This window comes from Cetorhinus maximus, chromosome 21 (genome assembly GCF_964194155.1).
Source record: "Cetorhinus maximus chromosome 21, sCetMax3.hap1.1, whole genome shotgun sequence".
Lineage (NCBI taxonomy): Eukaryota > Metazoa > Chordata > Chondrichthyes > Lamniformes > Cetorhinidae > Cetorhinus > Cetorhinus maximus.
This window is the reverse complement of record NC_135899.1, coordinates 37,782,781-37,798,293: the sequence shown is the minus strand read 5'-3', so window position 1 is coordinate 37,798,293 and position 15,513 is coordinate 37,782,781. Positions and strand designations below refer to the sequence as shown.

Genomic DNA, 15,513 nt, shown 5'->3' with positions numbered 1-15,513 from the left:
ATTTGGGGGTCCTCGTGCATGAATCACAAAAAGCTAGCAAACAAGTTCAGCAGGTAATAGGGAAGGCAAATGGAATGTTGGTCTTTATTTCAAAGGGAATGGAGTATAGGGAAGTCTTGCTAAAACTATACAAGGCAATAGTTGGACCACATCTAGAATACTGTGAACAGTTTTGGTACTCTTATCTAAGGAAAGATATACTGGCATTGGAGGCAGTCCAGAGAAGGTTCACTAGGTTGACCCCGGGTATGGAGGGATTTTCTTATGAGGAGAGGTTGAGTAGGTTGGCCTGTACTCATTGGAGTTTAGAAGAATGAGAAGTGACCTTAATGAAACACGTAAGAATCCTAGAGGGCTTGACGGGGTAGTTGCTGATAGGTTGTTTCCCCTTGTGGGAGAGTCTAGGATCAGAGGACATAAACTCAGAGTAACGGGTCGCCCATTTAAGACAGAAATGAGGAGGAATTCCTTCTCTCAGAGGGTAGTGAATCTGTGGAATTCTTTACTGCCAAGGGCTGTCGAGGCTGAGTCGTTAAGTATATTCAAGGCTGAGGTGAACAGATTTTTAATTAGTAAGGTAATCAAGGGTTAAGGGGGAAAGGCAGGAAAGTGGAATTGAGGATTTTCCGATCAGCCATGGTCTCATTGAATGTCGGAGCAGACTCGATAAGCTGTATCCCGCCTCCTTCACTCTCCCATGCTCCCCCCTCCTTCAACCCCCATCCCCCTCATTCACTCCTATTCCCCTCATTCATTCCCAAACCCCCTTTCCCTATTCCCCCTCCTTCACCCCCCAACCACCCTTTCCCCCATCCCCTCTCCTTCACCCCCATTCTCCCTCCTTCACCCCCAAACCCCCTTCCCAAATCCCCCCATCCTTCAACCACACCCCCCCCCCCCATCTCAGACACCCACCATCATGGTTAAATGGAGAACATGGGACATCCCACCCCCCTTAAAATTTCACTTCTTTTCTCTTTGTCCTTAGTTCTGTTGAAGAGTCATACGGACTCGAAACGTTAACTGTGTTCCTCTCCGCAGATGCTGTCAGACCTGCTGAGTTTTGTTTTTGAGTTTTTGTTTTTGTTTTGGATTTCCAGCATCCGCAGTTTTTTGCTTTTATCATGATGGGACTTGTTGCCGGTTGGCGCCCAGTGTTTGGGTGTTCAAATCTGAGAAAGCGCGAGCCCGAGCAGCTGTCATGTGGGCGGGGCTGGAATTGGAGGTGCGCACCTGAAATTCCCAGCCCCGGGCGGCGGGAACCAGGATCGCAACCGTTTAACACCCTCTACCCCCCATCCCCCCTCCTTCACCCCCCATCAACTTGGTTAAATGGATAACATGGGACTACATTTGACATTGGTTTTCTGTGACTGGTGAGAGACTGTTTTCTCCAGACTGTGGAGTAAAAGTATAAAAGTTTGACTCTCCCAGTTTTGAATCCATCTCCCTTACTGGTGCTGAAGGGCCTGTCCTCCATTTAGCCCCTGCCCCAGTTAAGATTTTGATCTAAGGTGCTCTGCTCCATGACCCGGTCCTCAAATCATTTCTCTCCCTCTTGAAGCTGTCTGCTTGCCATTCCTTTACTACTAGTTTTCTGTTTTGTCTGGTGGTGAGGGGCATTTCTTTCTGACTCAAGGTAAAATGGGACAGATTGTAAGAGACCCTCTGTGAACCTGACATCAGGTCATCAGATGGTTTTACACAGGGGCAGCATGTGGATGAGAAATAGGTGGGGGCTGAAGATAGACCCTTGGTCGAACTCCAGAGCGATGGGGGTGGGAAGATTAACCATTGCAGGAGATTCTCTGGCTACAACTGAAGAGGCAAAGTGGGCCAAGAGACAGCAGTCCCACTCACTGGACACCAGCCCTGTGAGAAAGCAGATGGGCTGAATGGTCTGTATCTGTGCTTTTAAAACTGGAATAAAAACAAAAAATTTTGGAAATACTCAGCAGGACAGGCAGTATCTGTGGAGAGAAACAGTTAATATTTCAGCTCGAGATGACCTGTCATCAGGATCTCAGTTGGATTTTGGTTGGCTCTTTTGACTCCTCTCCTCACCCCCTGCGCATCAGGCCATGCCACACCAGCCCATTCTCTCCTCTTCCTCTTCCACAGCTGCTTCACTTCCTGTAGGGGCTCAAAACCAAGTGAAGGGATGGTGAGTGAAGGAGCAGAATTTATAATAATTACATCACATAATATCCACACTAATCTTCAGGCAGCCTGACTATCCTGTGGGGAATCAGCTGTGGAAATGCCCCTTATGCTGTGTGAGAACATCCAGCTGAGAGAGCTGTTTACTCGGTGCTTTGTGCTGAACTGTTTGCCTGGAGCTGTGTGTTGGATATTGAGTGTGTTTATTGGAAGCATTTCCCTTCTGATTTACAGGCTGACTTTTGTTGATGGCTCATTACTGAATATGAGAAGGTGAGGTGTAATTATCTGGGAGGTGCAGAGACACATTTATTGAAATCTCTTTTAATGCCTTCTTTAAAGATTTTACCTGAAGGCCTCGGCCTTTCCCAAAAGCCTGGGCTTGGATTTGATAGTTTTGCCCAGTGCTGTGGCTGATAGCTGAATTTGGAATGTGCACTCTGAGCGAGTGCAGTGTATCTAATTTCCCAGGATAAACCAGAACCCTTCAATCAGCTACACTGAAGCAATATTTTCCTTAGCTTCCTGCCCAGTGTGTTTCTTCAAATAATTTTGGAAAACAAGGGGAGAAATTTCAAGATTTCCATTGAATTAACATTTGTCCTCAGTGCTTTTTTATATTAAACACATACTCTAGGGGTAAAACTGGACTTCTCCACCACAACTCAAACTCATAGTGAATTGATAGACCATTTTACACTCTGTCCATTCCCTTCATGGCGCCTGGGAAGATGGGGGCTGGGTGGAGGAGAGAAAGTAGCCACATTGTCTGCTCCTGATCACTATTCAGTGTCCCTGCTGGAAACAGAGGGTGTGTGACACTTAAGTGAGAGCAAAGAAAGGACTTGTATCTGATCCCTCACACAGGAGAATAGCAGACTGGCACTCACTGTGGAACAGTCTCTAACTGAGGAGTCAGTCCCTTCAGCAAAGGAGGAGAGAGATTTGGAGGAAATGATGTTCCCTTTTCCTATTTTACAGAAGGATTGCATCGTACTACACCAGTAAATACAGAGAGGATAGACACCGCAGATAGATCCTGACCATCACCCAAGGAACAACTGCACAACTGTGGGAAGACATTCAGTCCCTTCACAGCATTGCTCAACACAGAGAAGGTTGGGCAGTGAAATCATCACCTGGAAATCAGTTGGGTCAGGTCATCAGATCTGAAATTGGTCAGATCACCAGTGGTGTGGAGGCTTCCATCAGAACCAACCTTTCTGAAGGTTCAGCTGTGGGCGATTGGTCAGGGTGAGGCTGGGAAGAAGTGTGTGGGTGGGCTTCAAGTGTGGTGGGAGCTTCACTCATTCATCAAGCCTCATGAACCACTGACTCATTCCTACAGCTGAGAGGCTGTTCAAGTGTGAGGTGCAAGAGGAGGGCTGCACAGACTCACACGAGCTGCTGATATACAAGGTAGACCACTGTGAACACAAGGGCAGCTATATGGGAGAGAAAACCTTCAAGTGTGAAGTTTGAGATCAAGCTTCTTTGGCGTCTTCGAACCTTCTGAGACACCAGATAATCACACCGGGGACAAATCCTTCAGGTGTGATGTTTGTGAGATGGCTTTCACAAAGTTGTCTGATCCCCTGAGGCACGAGAGTATTCACGCAGGAGAGAAACCGTTTACATGCGAAGTGTATGACAAGCCTATCTCAAGGTCATCGTCCCTCCACCTTCATCAACACATTCAGACCAGGGAGAAACTGTTCAAGTGTGAGGTGTGCAACAAATTATTCTTTGATGCATCGGCCCTCTACAAACATCAACGCATTCACACCGGAGCGAAACCATTCACATGCGAGGTGTGTAACAAGTCATTCTCCAAATCATGTAGCCTCCACACACATCAGCGCATTCACACAGGTGAGAAACCATTCATGTGTGAGGTGTGCAACAGGTCATTCTCGCAGTTAGCGAACCTCCGCATGCACCAACGCGTTCACACTGGAGAGAAGCCATTCACATGTGAGGTGTGCGACAAGTCATTCTCGCAGTCATGGACCCTGCGTGTACACCAACACATTCACACCGGAGAGAAGCCATTTACGTGCGAGGTGTGCAAGAAATCATTCTCACTGCCATGGATCCTCCGCGTACACCAACACATTCACACAGGGGAGAAACCATTCCCATGTGGATTATGCAACAAATCGTTCCTGAGTTCATCGCAATTCCTCATGCACCAGCACATACACACTGGAGAGAGACCATTCACGTGTGACATGTGCAACAAATCATTCTTGAACTCATCATCCCTCTATCACCACCGACGCATTCACACAGGGGAGAAACCATTCACGTGTGATCTGTGCAACAAGTCATTCTCCAAATCATGTAGCCTCCACATACACCAACGCATTCACACAGGGGCAAAACCATTCACATGTGAGGTGTGCAACAAATCATTCTCACAGTCATCAAGCCTCCGCAAACACCAACGCATTCACACAGGGGAGAAACTATTCACATGTGAGGTGTGCGACAAATCATTCTCACAGAGAGTGACCCTCTGCGTGCATCAACGCATTCACACAGGGGAGAAACCGTTCACATGCGAGGTGTGTGACAAGTCATTCTCACAGTTAGCGTACTTTCGCAAGCACCAACGCATTCACACAGGGGAGAAACCATTCACATGTAAGGTGTGCGACAAGTCATTCTCGCAGTCATCAAGCCTCCGCGTACACCAACGCAGTCACACAGGGGAGAAACCATTCACATGCGAGGTGTGCGACAAGTCATTCTCACGGTTAACGAACCTCCGTGTGCACCAACGTGTTCACACAGGAGAGAAACCATTCACATGTGAGGTCTGCAACAAGTCATTCTCACGTTTAGCAAGCCTCCACATACACCAACGCAGTCACATAGGTGAGAAACCATTCAAATGCAAGGTGTGCAACAAGTCATTTTCACGGTTAGCAAACCTCCGTATACACCAACGCATTCACACAGGGGAGAAACCATTCACATGCCAGGTGTGTGACAAATCTTTCCCACAGTTAGCGAATCTCCGCATGCACCAACGCAGTCACTTGGGGAGAAACCATTCACATGTGAGGTGCGCAACAAGTCATCCTCATGGTTAACAAACTTCCACACACCAACGCAGTCACTTGGGCAGCAACCATTCACTTGCAAGGTACGTGGCAAATCATTCTTACAGTTAATGACCCTCCATGGACACCAATGCATCCACACTGGGGAAAAGCCATTCATGTGTGAGGTGTGCATCGAATCGTTCTCCAAGGCATTGAACCTCTGCACACATCAATGTATTCACACGGGAGAAACCATTCATGTGCAGGTTATGCAACAAGTCTTTCTCAAATTCATTGCAATTCCTCACGCACCAACACAAACTTACTGGAGAGAAACCATTCATATGTGCGATGTGCAACAAATCATTCTTATACTCATTATTCCTCCACACACACCAACACATTCACGCAGGAAAGAAGCCATTTGCCTGCAAGGTGTGTGAAAAATCTTTCACGCAGTCATCGAACCTCCATGCTCACCACCGCATTCACACAGGAGAGAAACCATCGTATTCAAGATGTGCGACAAATCATTCTCGCAGTTAACGAGCCTCTTGGGATATTAGCTGATTGATCAGGAGAAAACCTTGAGATGTGAGGCGTGTGACAAGGCTTTCACACAGTCAACAGATCTTCTGGCCCATCAATACACACACAGGGGAGAAACCCGATTGATGTGAATTGTTAAGCCTGCACACCACCTGGAACATCAGCAAACCCACATGGGATTCACCTCCTGAGACACCAGAGGATCCATTCGGGAGAAACTCTTCAGGTGTGAGGTGTTGTGAAAAAGCCTTCATACAGTCAGCAAACCTCTGCATACACCAGCCTATTTGCATAAAGGAGTAACCCACCAGTTGTGTGGTAAAGCTTTCTTGATAACTTTGACCCTCCCTGGACACCAGCAGAAACTCTTCAGGTGCAATGTTTGTGCCCAATCCTCCGATCTCCTGAAGCACCAGTGGATCCACACTGGTGAGAGCCCATTCAGGTGTGAGGTGTGTGACAAGTGTCATGAAAATATAATAATTTTCATAATATTATTGTGATTTATTGTAAAGGTAGGTTAATAGTGGGGTTTGGATTAGTTTCTCTGTGTGGATGTGTGTGTGGTAGGGGGGTGGATTTAATTGAAATGAAGGCAGCTGGTCTGGAGCTTGTGAGTTATCAAAAGAGAAGCTAAGTTTTAAATGCTAATTAGGTAAGCATGGCTGAAGTTTTAGAATGTGAGGTGTGAGGAACATTTGTATTTTTAGATAAATTAGGTCAGTTTGAATTTCAAAGAAATGTTAAGATGTTACACCTAACCATAACAAGCTAAGCTAAACAGTGTTATTCCCAAAGGTTACTAATAATATGAGTACTATGAAAGATTTATATTATGAGAAAAGCAAAGACATATTGGAACAATGGAATTTACATTAAAGGGGAGAAACATGTATAAAGGAGATGAGGTTATGTGTAAGGAGAATGCATTCTAAGATCTAACACAAGTGTGAAAAGCCTCCAGCCTCTGTGCATCAAGTTACTGTCCATAGGAACCAAAGCTGAGAAAATTCACTTTGAATATCCCTGTCCAGGATATTGTGTGCTTTGCCTGGGTTTGTTGAAATCTATTTTGTTTTACTGTTTCCTTAACGGAGGTGTAACTGAGAGCCAGATTAATTAGGGGAGTTAGGAGTTATTCTCATAGTAATTTGTAGACCTATATATGTGCTTAAAATCTTTTCTTTTATTAATAAATGTTTAATTTAGTTTTGTAACAAACTTCTTAGTTTCAGTGGACTTATTAGGACTGAATTCGAAGCACGCATCTCGTAATAAAATAGAAATTGCAAAACAGTTATGGCAGCTGTTTCAAGTTTCCCTATGGGATTTGAGCAGCTGGGAATTTACCATCTGCCATGCCATAAAAAATGGGGGCTTTTTGCGGGATGTATTTAAAATTCATTAATTGGCTTGGGATTGATGAATCTTAAGGTTACAAGTATGAAAAGAACTTTGAATTCAGGAGTTGGTGTAAGGTTTTTTAAAGTGGTGAGACTGCAATATGGGTTTGTCAGTTGCTCCTACTTATCTGGGAGTTAAAGTTATCACTTTGGTTGGTTTGCAAAAGGCAAATAAAGCTAAGTTAATGGAATTGGTAGAAAAGCTACAATTTGGATCACCTGCAGGGTTAAGGAAATCAGACATAATTGAAGGTATAGCACAGCATTTGAAATTGGAAGGAATATCTGAGAGACCAAGTTCTCCAAGGGCTAGGTCGTTGGAATGGGATCAAATTCAGTTGCAAATGAAAAAAAATTGGAACTAGAGACAGCAGAAAGAGAAAGGGCAGAGAAAGAAAACGAAAAGGAAAGAAAAGGGGAATTCCAAAGGAAACGGCAGAAAGGCAGGAGAGAAAAAGAAAATAGGAAATGGAATTAGAAATGACAAGGTTAGAAAAGGAGGAAAGAGAAAAAGGGAGAGACGGAGAATTCCATCTTAAAATGCTGGCAGTTAAAAAAGAGACGCCAGATGGTGAGGAAGGACTTATTTCCAGATCAGAACTCAGTGGGGAGATGTTTAAATTTGTGCAAGCTCTTCCAAAGTTTGAAGAAAGAGATGTTGAAGCATTCTTTTTTCATTTGAGAAGTAAACTAATTAAATGGCTACAGGAAAACTGGACATTGTTGTTACAATCTAGGTTGGTGCATAGAGCAAATGAGGTTTATGCTTCACTGTCAGAAGAAATGTTGGTGAACTATGATGTGGTTAGAAAATAAGGCTATTTTGAGCGCATATGAGTTGGTTCCTGAAGTATACAGGCAGAAATTTAGGAATATGGGAAAACAGCCTTGGCAAAGTTATATTGAGCTTGAGAGAGTAAAACAGAGTAATTTTGACCAGTGGATGTAGGCATTAAAGATAAAGATGACATATGCAGCTCTTAGAGAAGTCATTCTTTTGGAATAATTTAAAATTCAATTCATTCGGCAGTGAGAACTCGTGGAGGAACAGAGAGTAGAAACAGCAAGACAAGCAGCAGAGATAGCTGATGATTGAGTTATTTCATAGATCTAAACCTTTTTTCATCACCCTTTTAAATCAGTAAAAGGAAGGTGGGTAGTCAGGGAAAAAAAGGAATTGGTGGAAATTCCCAGGAAGTTTTTTCTCAGAATAAAAAGGAAGGTGCTGAGAGTAGAAGAAACACTTGAAAATGGACGTGTTTTTATTGTAATAAAGTTGGACACACAAGGTCAGTGTGTTGTAAATTACAGGGAAATTCTGTTGGGATTATTGGGATTATCTGGAAGTAAAAGTACTGTGGGTTTTGAGGTTCAGGCACAGGAAAAGCCAGTGGTTTGTGTACAGGTAAAACAGGAAGAATCAGTGACAGGTAAAGAAGTGGAAATGTGTTCACAATTTACCCAAGGGTGCTCCGAGGAGCAGGTTGCAGAAATGTTTAAAGATTTTGTATGTGAAGGGGAAGTGTTGCCATCTGTACAGGGTGGAGTAGGTAAAGATGTTAAAATTTTAAGAGAGACAGGGACTAGTCAATCCTTAATGTTGTGAGATATTGATATTTGTTGTTCAGAGGGAGTACTGCAGGAATAGGTGATAAAAAGTGGGGTTCATGGAGATGCTAAACCTATTCCATTGTGGAAGGTGAATTTAAAGAGTAAATGGAAAACAGGTGAGGTGATTGTTGGAGTAGTGGAAAAATTGCCCAATGTAGGGGTTCAATTAATTTTAGGTAATGATATAGCTGGGTCACAGATGTGGGTGATGCCTATGGTAGTTGAGCAACCTGTAGGGGTGTCTTCTACAGAAGATTGCAGAAAGAGCATCCTGGATGGTTTCCAGATTGTGTGATAACAAGATCACAGGCTCACAGGTTGAAAAAGGATGAACGGGAAACTAACAAGCAGGGAGAAGGTGTGGAATTCGAATTAGCTGATGCTGTTTTTGCGAAGATTGTTCGGGAAGAAAGAATGGAGGATAATGCAGCTGAGGTATTTAGCTGAAGGCAGTTGGTTGAGTTACAGAAGAAGGATACGCAAATAGAACAGTTACATCAGACAGCTTACTCAGAAACAGAGGTGGAATGCATTCCAGAATGTTATTAGCTTAAGAGTAATGTTTTAATGAGAAAATGGTGGCCTTATCATGTTTCAGCAAATGAAAGCTGGAGGAAAGTGCATCAGATTGTTGTACCATTTGGATATATCACAAAAGATTAATACACAAGATAAGATCACACGGAGTTAGGGGTAATATATTAGCTTGGATAGAGGACTGGCTAACCAAGAGAAAGCAGAGAGTTGGGATAAATGGGTCTTTTTCTGGATGGCAAGCTGTAACTAGTGGGGTGCCACCAGGTTCGGTCCTTGGGATAGAAGGTACAATAGCTAAATTTGCAGATGACACCAAAGTAGGTGGGAAAGTAAGTTGCAATAAAGAAATAAGAAATTTACAAATGGATATGGACAGGTTAGGTGAATGGGCCAAAATCTGGCAGATGGAGTTTACCGTGGATAGGTTTGAGGTTATCCACTTTGGTCGGAAGAATAAAAAGGCGACTTATTATTTAAATGGAGAGAAACTTCAGAATGCTTCAGTGCGGAGGGATATGGGTGTCCTCGTGCATGAATCACTGAAAGCTAGTATGCAGATACTACAGATAATAAGGAAGGCAAATGGAAATTTTGCATTTATTGCTAAAGGAATAGAGTATAAAAATAGGGAAGTGTTGTTGCAACTGTACAAGGCATTGGTGAGACCACACCTGGAGTACTGTGCACAGTTTTGGTCCCCTTACTTGAGGAAGGATGTAGTTGCATTGGAGGCAGTTCAGAGGAAGTTCACTAGATTGATTCCAGAGATGTGGGGCTTGTCTTATGAGAGACATTGAGTAGTTTAGACCTATACTTGCTAGAGTTTAAAAGGATGAGAGGAGATCTAATTGAGGTATATAAGATGCTAAAGGGGATAGACAAAGTGGACGTGGAGCAGATGTTCCCCCTTGTGGGGCATTCTAGAATGAGAAGCCATAGTTTTAGGTTAAGGGGTGGTAGATTTAAATCAGAGATGAGGAGGAATTACTTTTCTCAAAGGGTCGTGAATCTATGGAATTCACTACCTCAGAGTGCAGTGGATGCCAGGACGCTGAATAAATTTAAGGAGGAGATAGATTTTTAATTAGTAACGGGTTGAAAGGTTATGGGGAGAGGGTGGGAAATTGGAGTTGAGGCCAAAATGAGATCGGCCATATATTGAATGACGGGGCAGACTCGAGGGGCTGAATTGCCTACTCCTGCTCCTAGTTCTTATATAGAATAGCTCATGAAATTCCAATGGGGGGTCATATTAGAAAGGCAAAGGCGAAAATACAAAAGCATTTTTATTGGCCTGGATTGCATAGAGATGTAGTCAAATTCTGCAGAACATGTCACACATGTCAGGTGATAGGGAGACCACAAGCAATGATTCAGCCAGCTCCTTTAATTCCAATTCCAGCATTTGAAGAACCTTTTACTAGGGTCATTATTAATTGTGTAGGATCCCTCCTGAATACTAAAAGTGGAAATCAGTACTTATTGATCATATTGGATGTGTCTGCAAGGTTCCTTGAAGCAATACCTTTGAGAAATATTACAAGAAAGAGAATTGTGGAGGAGTTGACTAAATTTTTACAAGATATGGTTTACCAAAAAGAATACAATCAAATCAAGGTTCAAATTTCATCTCACAGCTGTTTAAGGAAGTAATGAACAGTTTGGGGATAAAACAGTTTAAGTCAACAACTTACCATCCTGAGTCACAAGGGGCTTTGGAAAGATGGCATCAAACTTTAAAAACTATGATGAGGGCATATAGTCAGGACGATCCACAGGATTAGGATAGGGGAATTCCTTCTTGTTATTTGGTATTAGGGATGCTCCTAATGCTTCAACTGGTTTTAGCCCTTTCAAACTACTCTATGGTCATGAGGTAAGAGGACAATTGAAATTGATTCATGAGAAATTGGTGGGTCAGAATTCAGAAACTTCACTCCTGGATTATGTATCAAACTTTAAGATTGGACAGAGCATGTGAGTTAACTAGGAAACATTTAAAGATATCACAGCAAGTAATGAAAGTGAAGGCAGATAGGAAAACTACAGCTCGTGGTTTTGTGACCAGCACTGGGTGACTCGATAAAGGCAAGGTTTAGTGAGCCTCACAGGATTGAAAAGAAGCTGAGTGAAGTAAATTATTTAATAAATACTCCAAATATAAGAAAGAAGCAGAGGGTGTGTTATGTAAACAGGGAAGAAGCCCAAAAGAAGGTGTTAGTGGTGGTAGATAAAGAGAAAGATGTAGAAACAAAAGATTCTGAAATTTATTTTCCTGTAATCAAATTGGATAATAAGTAGGTACTTGAAAATTTAAATGTAATATTGAGCTACCTTCCAGACAAGTTTCAAAATGTTTTGGAGAAGCTATTGCAGTCACGGTTCAAAAAAAGATTTGTATGTCATGATGATCAGCACATTATTGGATCTCTCAGGCTTTCTCACCCCACATATTCTTCATCTTGCGGACTTGTCTTTGAGCATCAGCCTTGAGCTGTTGAAATGCTGCCTTCTTGATGCAACCTTGGGCTGATCTGCCAGACAATGAAGGCTGATCGCTTTTGTTCCAGGAGGTCATGTATTTGTGCGTCATGTTTGTCGAGCCAGTCCTGGTGACAATGATATTCGAACCCAATGGCCTGGACACAGAAGTTCAGCACAGCTGACTTTATTTGACCTCACTGTTTGGGAATTGAGTTGGATGTGTGAAGATTTTCCAGATTTGTCATAAGCTCCACCTGGAAATCCTCCCTTTGGTTGGGTTGTTTTAGGGCTGAGACCTCTTCCTCTTGGACTTTGGACCTTGTGATGTCTTGGTCCTGGGTGGATGGTCATCACCAATCGACCAAGTCGATGATCTGTCCAGCAGGCATCAGTCCCCCACATGGATCGAGTGAAACAGACATCACTTAGAACTTTGACTTGGCTTTAGACCGTCCAGAGGAACCTCCGAGATGGTCTTTGTTGCCAGACAAACCCAAGAGAAATGTTGAGAACACCACCAGGAACTCTTCATGACATTCATCAACGTGACCAAAGCATTTAACTCAGTAAATCTCAAGGCTCTGTGGATTGTGCTCCAACAATTTGGATGTCCAAGAAACTTCATCACAATCCTGCAGTTGCTTCATGATCTCATGACTGCAACTGTCTCAAGTGGGAGATCTGAAACAGAAGCCTTCAAAATCCAAACTGGTGTCAAGCAAAGCTGTGTGATAGCTCCCATTCTATTTACAATCTACCTGACAGTGACTATTCAACTTATCAAAGATCAACTGCCCTCTGGTGTCAGTATTAAATACCATCTAGATGGGAAACTCATTTACCTCAGTTGCGTCTGTACCAAAACTAAGATGACCATCAAAGATACACATGATCTACAGTTTACAGATGACTGTCGTGTCGTTGTACACTCTGCAACAGATTTACAAACCTCTCTCGGTCTCTTCAATTCTGCATGTGTTTGTATGATGGAAACAAACTCCATCCTTTGCCACTAAAGTTCGGTGTCATTTCTGACCATTGGAATTGGGAGCCAGACTAAAGCACACGGATTTTAAAGAAACTTCTGTCTGTCGTATCCTGAGAGAGTTTTACCTGATGTGAGTGTGTGTTAGTAAAGTGAGCCAGCTCTCAGGAGTGCATGTGGGGTAGAATCGGACCCCGCTTTGGTTGATGATGTGAATTATAGACAGATCCTCTTCAGGTGACGGGTGTTTGACGAATACCATGGGGAATGTTTGTACTCTCCTGTCTGGGGGGACTACTATCCTGAGTATGGTGAGGGAGTGGGGGTGAGTCTCTACAGACCTGAGTTCCCTCAGCCCATCATACCTCAATATAATAACGGTGTGATATGTTCACCTTACACTCTTCTAAGATTCTGGGAAAGATGTTGCGTCATTTTCAAATGTTTTGTTATTTTGGTTGATTAAAAATTTGGTGTGAGCTGAATATTGTGTTGTTTGTCTGCTGTTTTATCAATCTTCTGTATAGATTTATAACTCACAATAAATTCATTTTTTTAGTTAGCTTCACTCAAACTACTTGATTTATCAGCATGGTGTGTTTCTATTCACTAAAACACTCAGGAGCCTGCAGTAAGAGTCCTATACACAATATATTGGTCAATGTCACTGTAGGTTGATATACTTTCCCCATTAATGGGTTTATAATTTCCAGTTCACAGGAAGCATAATATTTCCCTAGGGAAGAAAGACTTGCATTTATATATTAACTTTCAAGATTTCAGGGCATCCAAAAACACTTGACAGCCAATGAAGTGCTTTTTGAATTGTACTCACTGTTGTGATGTAGGAAACTAGCAGCCAATTTGTGCACAGTAAGCATATTATGGCAAGGCGGATGGTAAATGCCAAGATGCACAAATCCCAGAGGGAAACTTGAAACAGCCACCACAACTATTTGCAATTTGTCTTTTATTTCGAGATGCGGGCTTTGAATTCAACAATAAGTCATCCACCGAGGCTTAGAGGTTTTTTTACAAAACTAACTTAAACCTTTATTAATAAAAGGAAAGGATTTTACACACATACATATGTCTATAAATTGCTACTATAATAACTTCTATATCCTCTAATTAATCTGACTCCCAGTTATACCTCCGTTAAGGTAACAGTAAAATACACAGATTTAAACAGACGCAGGCAAAGCACACACCCTGGAGAGTCAAATTCAAAGTGAGTTTTCTTAACTTCAGTCCTTGTAGACAGCAGCTTGAGGCTGGAGGCTTTTCACACTTGTTAGATCTTAGAATGCTTGCCCTTACACACAGGCTTCTCTTCTTTATACACATTTTCCCCATCAAAAGCAAATTCCCATTGTTTCACTATGTTTTTGGTCTTTATCTGTCGAATAATAAAAATCTATCATCGTACCAATTTTACCAGTAATCTTTGGGAAAAATAAACGCACTGCTTCATAACCTTTTCTGGCTAGGTGTAACATTTCACCCCTCTTTTGAATTCAAGGTACTCTGGTTTATTTAAAAATCAAATTGCCTTACACCTCCCATTCTAAAACTCCAGCCATGCTTACCTATTTAGCATTTCAAACCGAGCTTTTTTTTTGTTACATCAAAGCTTTCAGACCAGCTATCTTTAATTTAATTAAGTCCCCCCACGACCGACACACACACACACACACACAGAGACACATAGAAACAGACCACACTATTACTCTACTTCACAATAAATTACAAATACATTTTGAAAAATATATCTTCCTGACAAAGTGTCGAGAAACAGCAATATGATAATGACATGATAATCTGTTTTTTGTGACATTGATTGCAGTGTCCATATTGGCCAGGACATCGGGGACAACTCCCCTCTTCTGCAATGACTTTACTGTCATCTGAGAGGGCTGCTAGACTTTGGTTTAACTCATCCGAAAAATGGTCCCTCTGACAGTGCAGCACTCACTCAGTACTGCACTAGAGTGTCAACCTCCGTGTTCAAGTCTCTTGAGGGAGACTTGAACCCACAACCTTCTGACTCAGACAATAGTGCTAACTAAGCCATGACTGACAATATAACCAATATTTCGGTTGTATTAGATTCAGTTTCTAAGGGGTTATGTCCCATGGCTGTGTATAGAATGCTTTTCCCTCTGTAAAGTGGCAGTCTGAAAGTTTGATTTGATTAAAGTGGTAACTAGTTAGAGCTGCAGGTGCCAGTATTGTCTTTGTGTCTGGGTTCCTGAAGCTGTGAAAGGTGGTAAAGTCCCTGGTGTTAGCTGGAATGGACATCTTAAAGGATTGTCTTCAATCAGTACTGCTGATTAACCATTCTGCTTTCATTCACTCATGAAAGTTCTATTGTTTAGGCACAGTTCTAACAGTCTGTCAGGAAGAATAAACCACTCTTCCCAGGAAAGCTCAGTGTTAGTTTTAGTGAGTTTTTTTAGCTTGTTTTCAAATCCCTCCATGTGCTCTCCCCTCCCTATCTCTGTAATCTCTTCCACTCCTCAGTACTGCACTGGAGTGTCAGCCATGATTTTTTTGTGCTCAAGTCCTGAAGTGGGACTTGAACTCACCACCCCCTGACTCAGAGAGCAAGGTTGTAGGTTCAAGTCCAACTCCAGATGGATTGAAATTGTTGTCAGGGCCACACTAATAATTCCTCAGGCTCTGGGCTCCCTATACAAACCCCACCTGCCATTTATTGAAACACAAACATGTT

At 42.5% G+C, this 15,513-nt stretch overlaps 2 protein-coding genes across 3 annotated transcripts in view; both read left to right on the top strand.

The window, feature by feature from the left end:
• LOC144695203 (uncharacterized) overlaps positions 1-8,279 on the top strand; it is a 341,679-nt gene extending 333,400 nt beyond the window's left edge. The window contains exon 2 of the mRNA XM_078566090.1: positions 3,104-8,279. Within this exon, the coding sequence (XP_078422216.1) occupies positions 3,729-5,258 (1,530 nt within the window). The 5' untranslated portion in view covers positions 3,104-3,728 and the 3' untranslated portion in view covers positions 5,259-8,279. The remainder of the gene's footprint in view (positions 1-3,103) is intronic.
• LOC144695247 (uncharacterized) overlaps positions 1-15,513 on the top strand; it is a 486,191-nt gene that overhangs the window by 382,816 nt on the left and 87,862 nt on the right. The window lies entirely within an intron of this gene.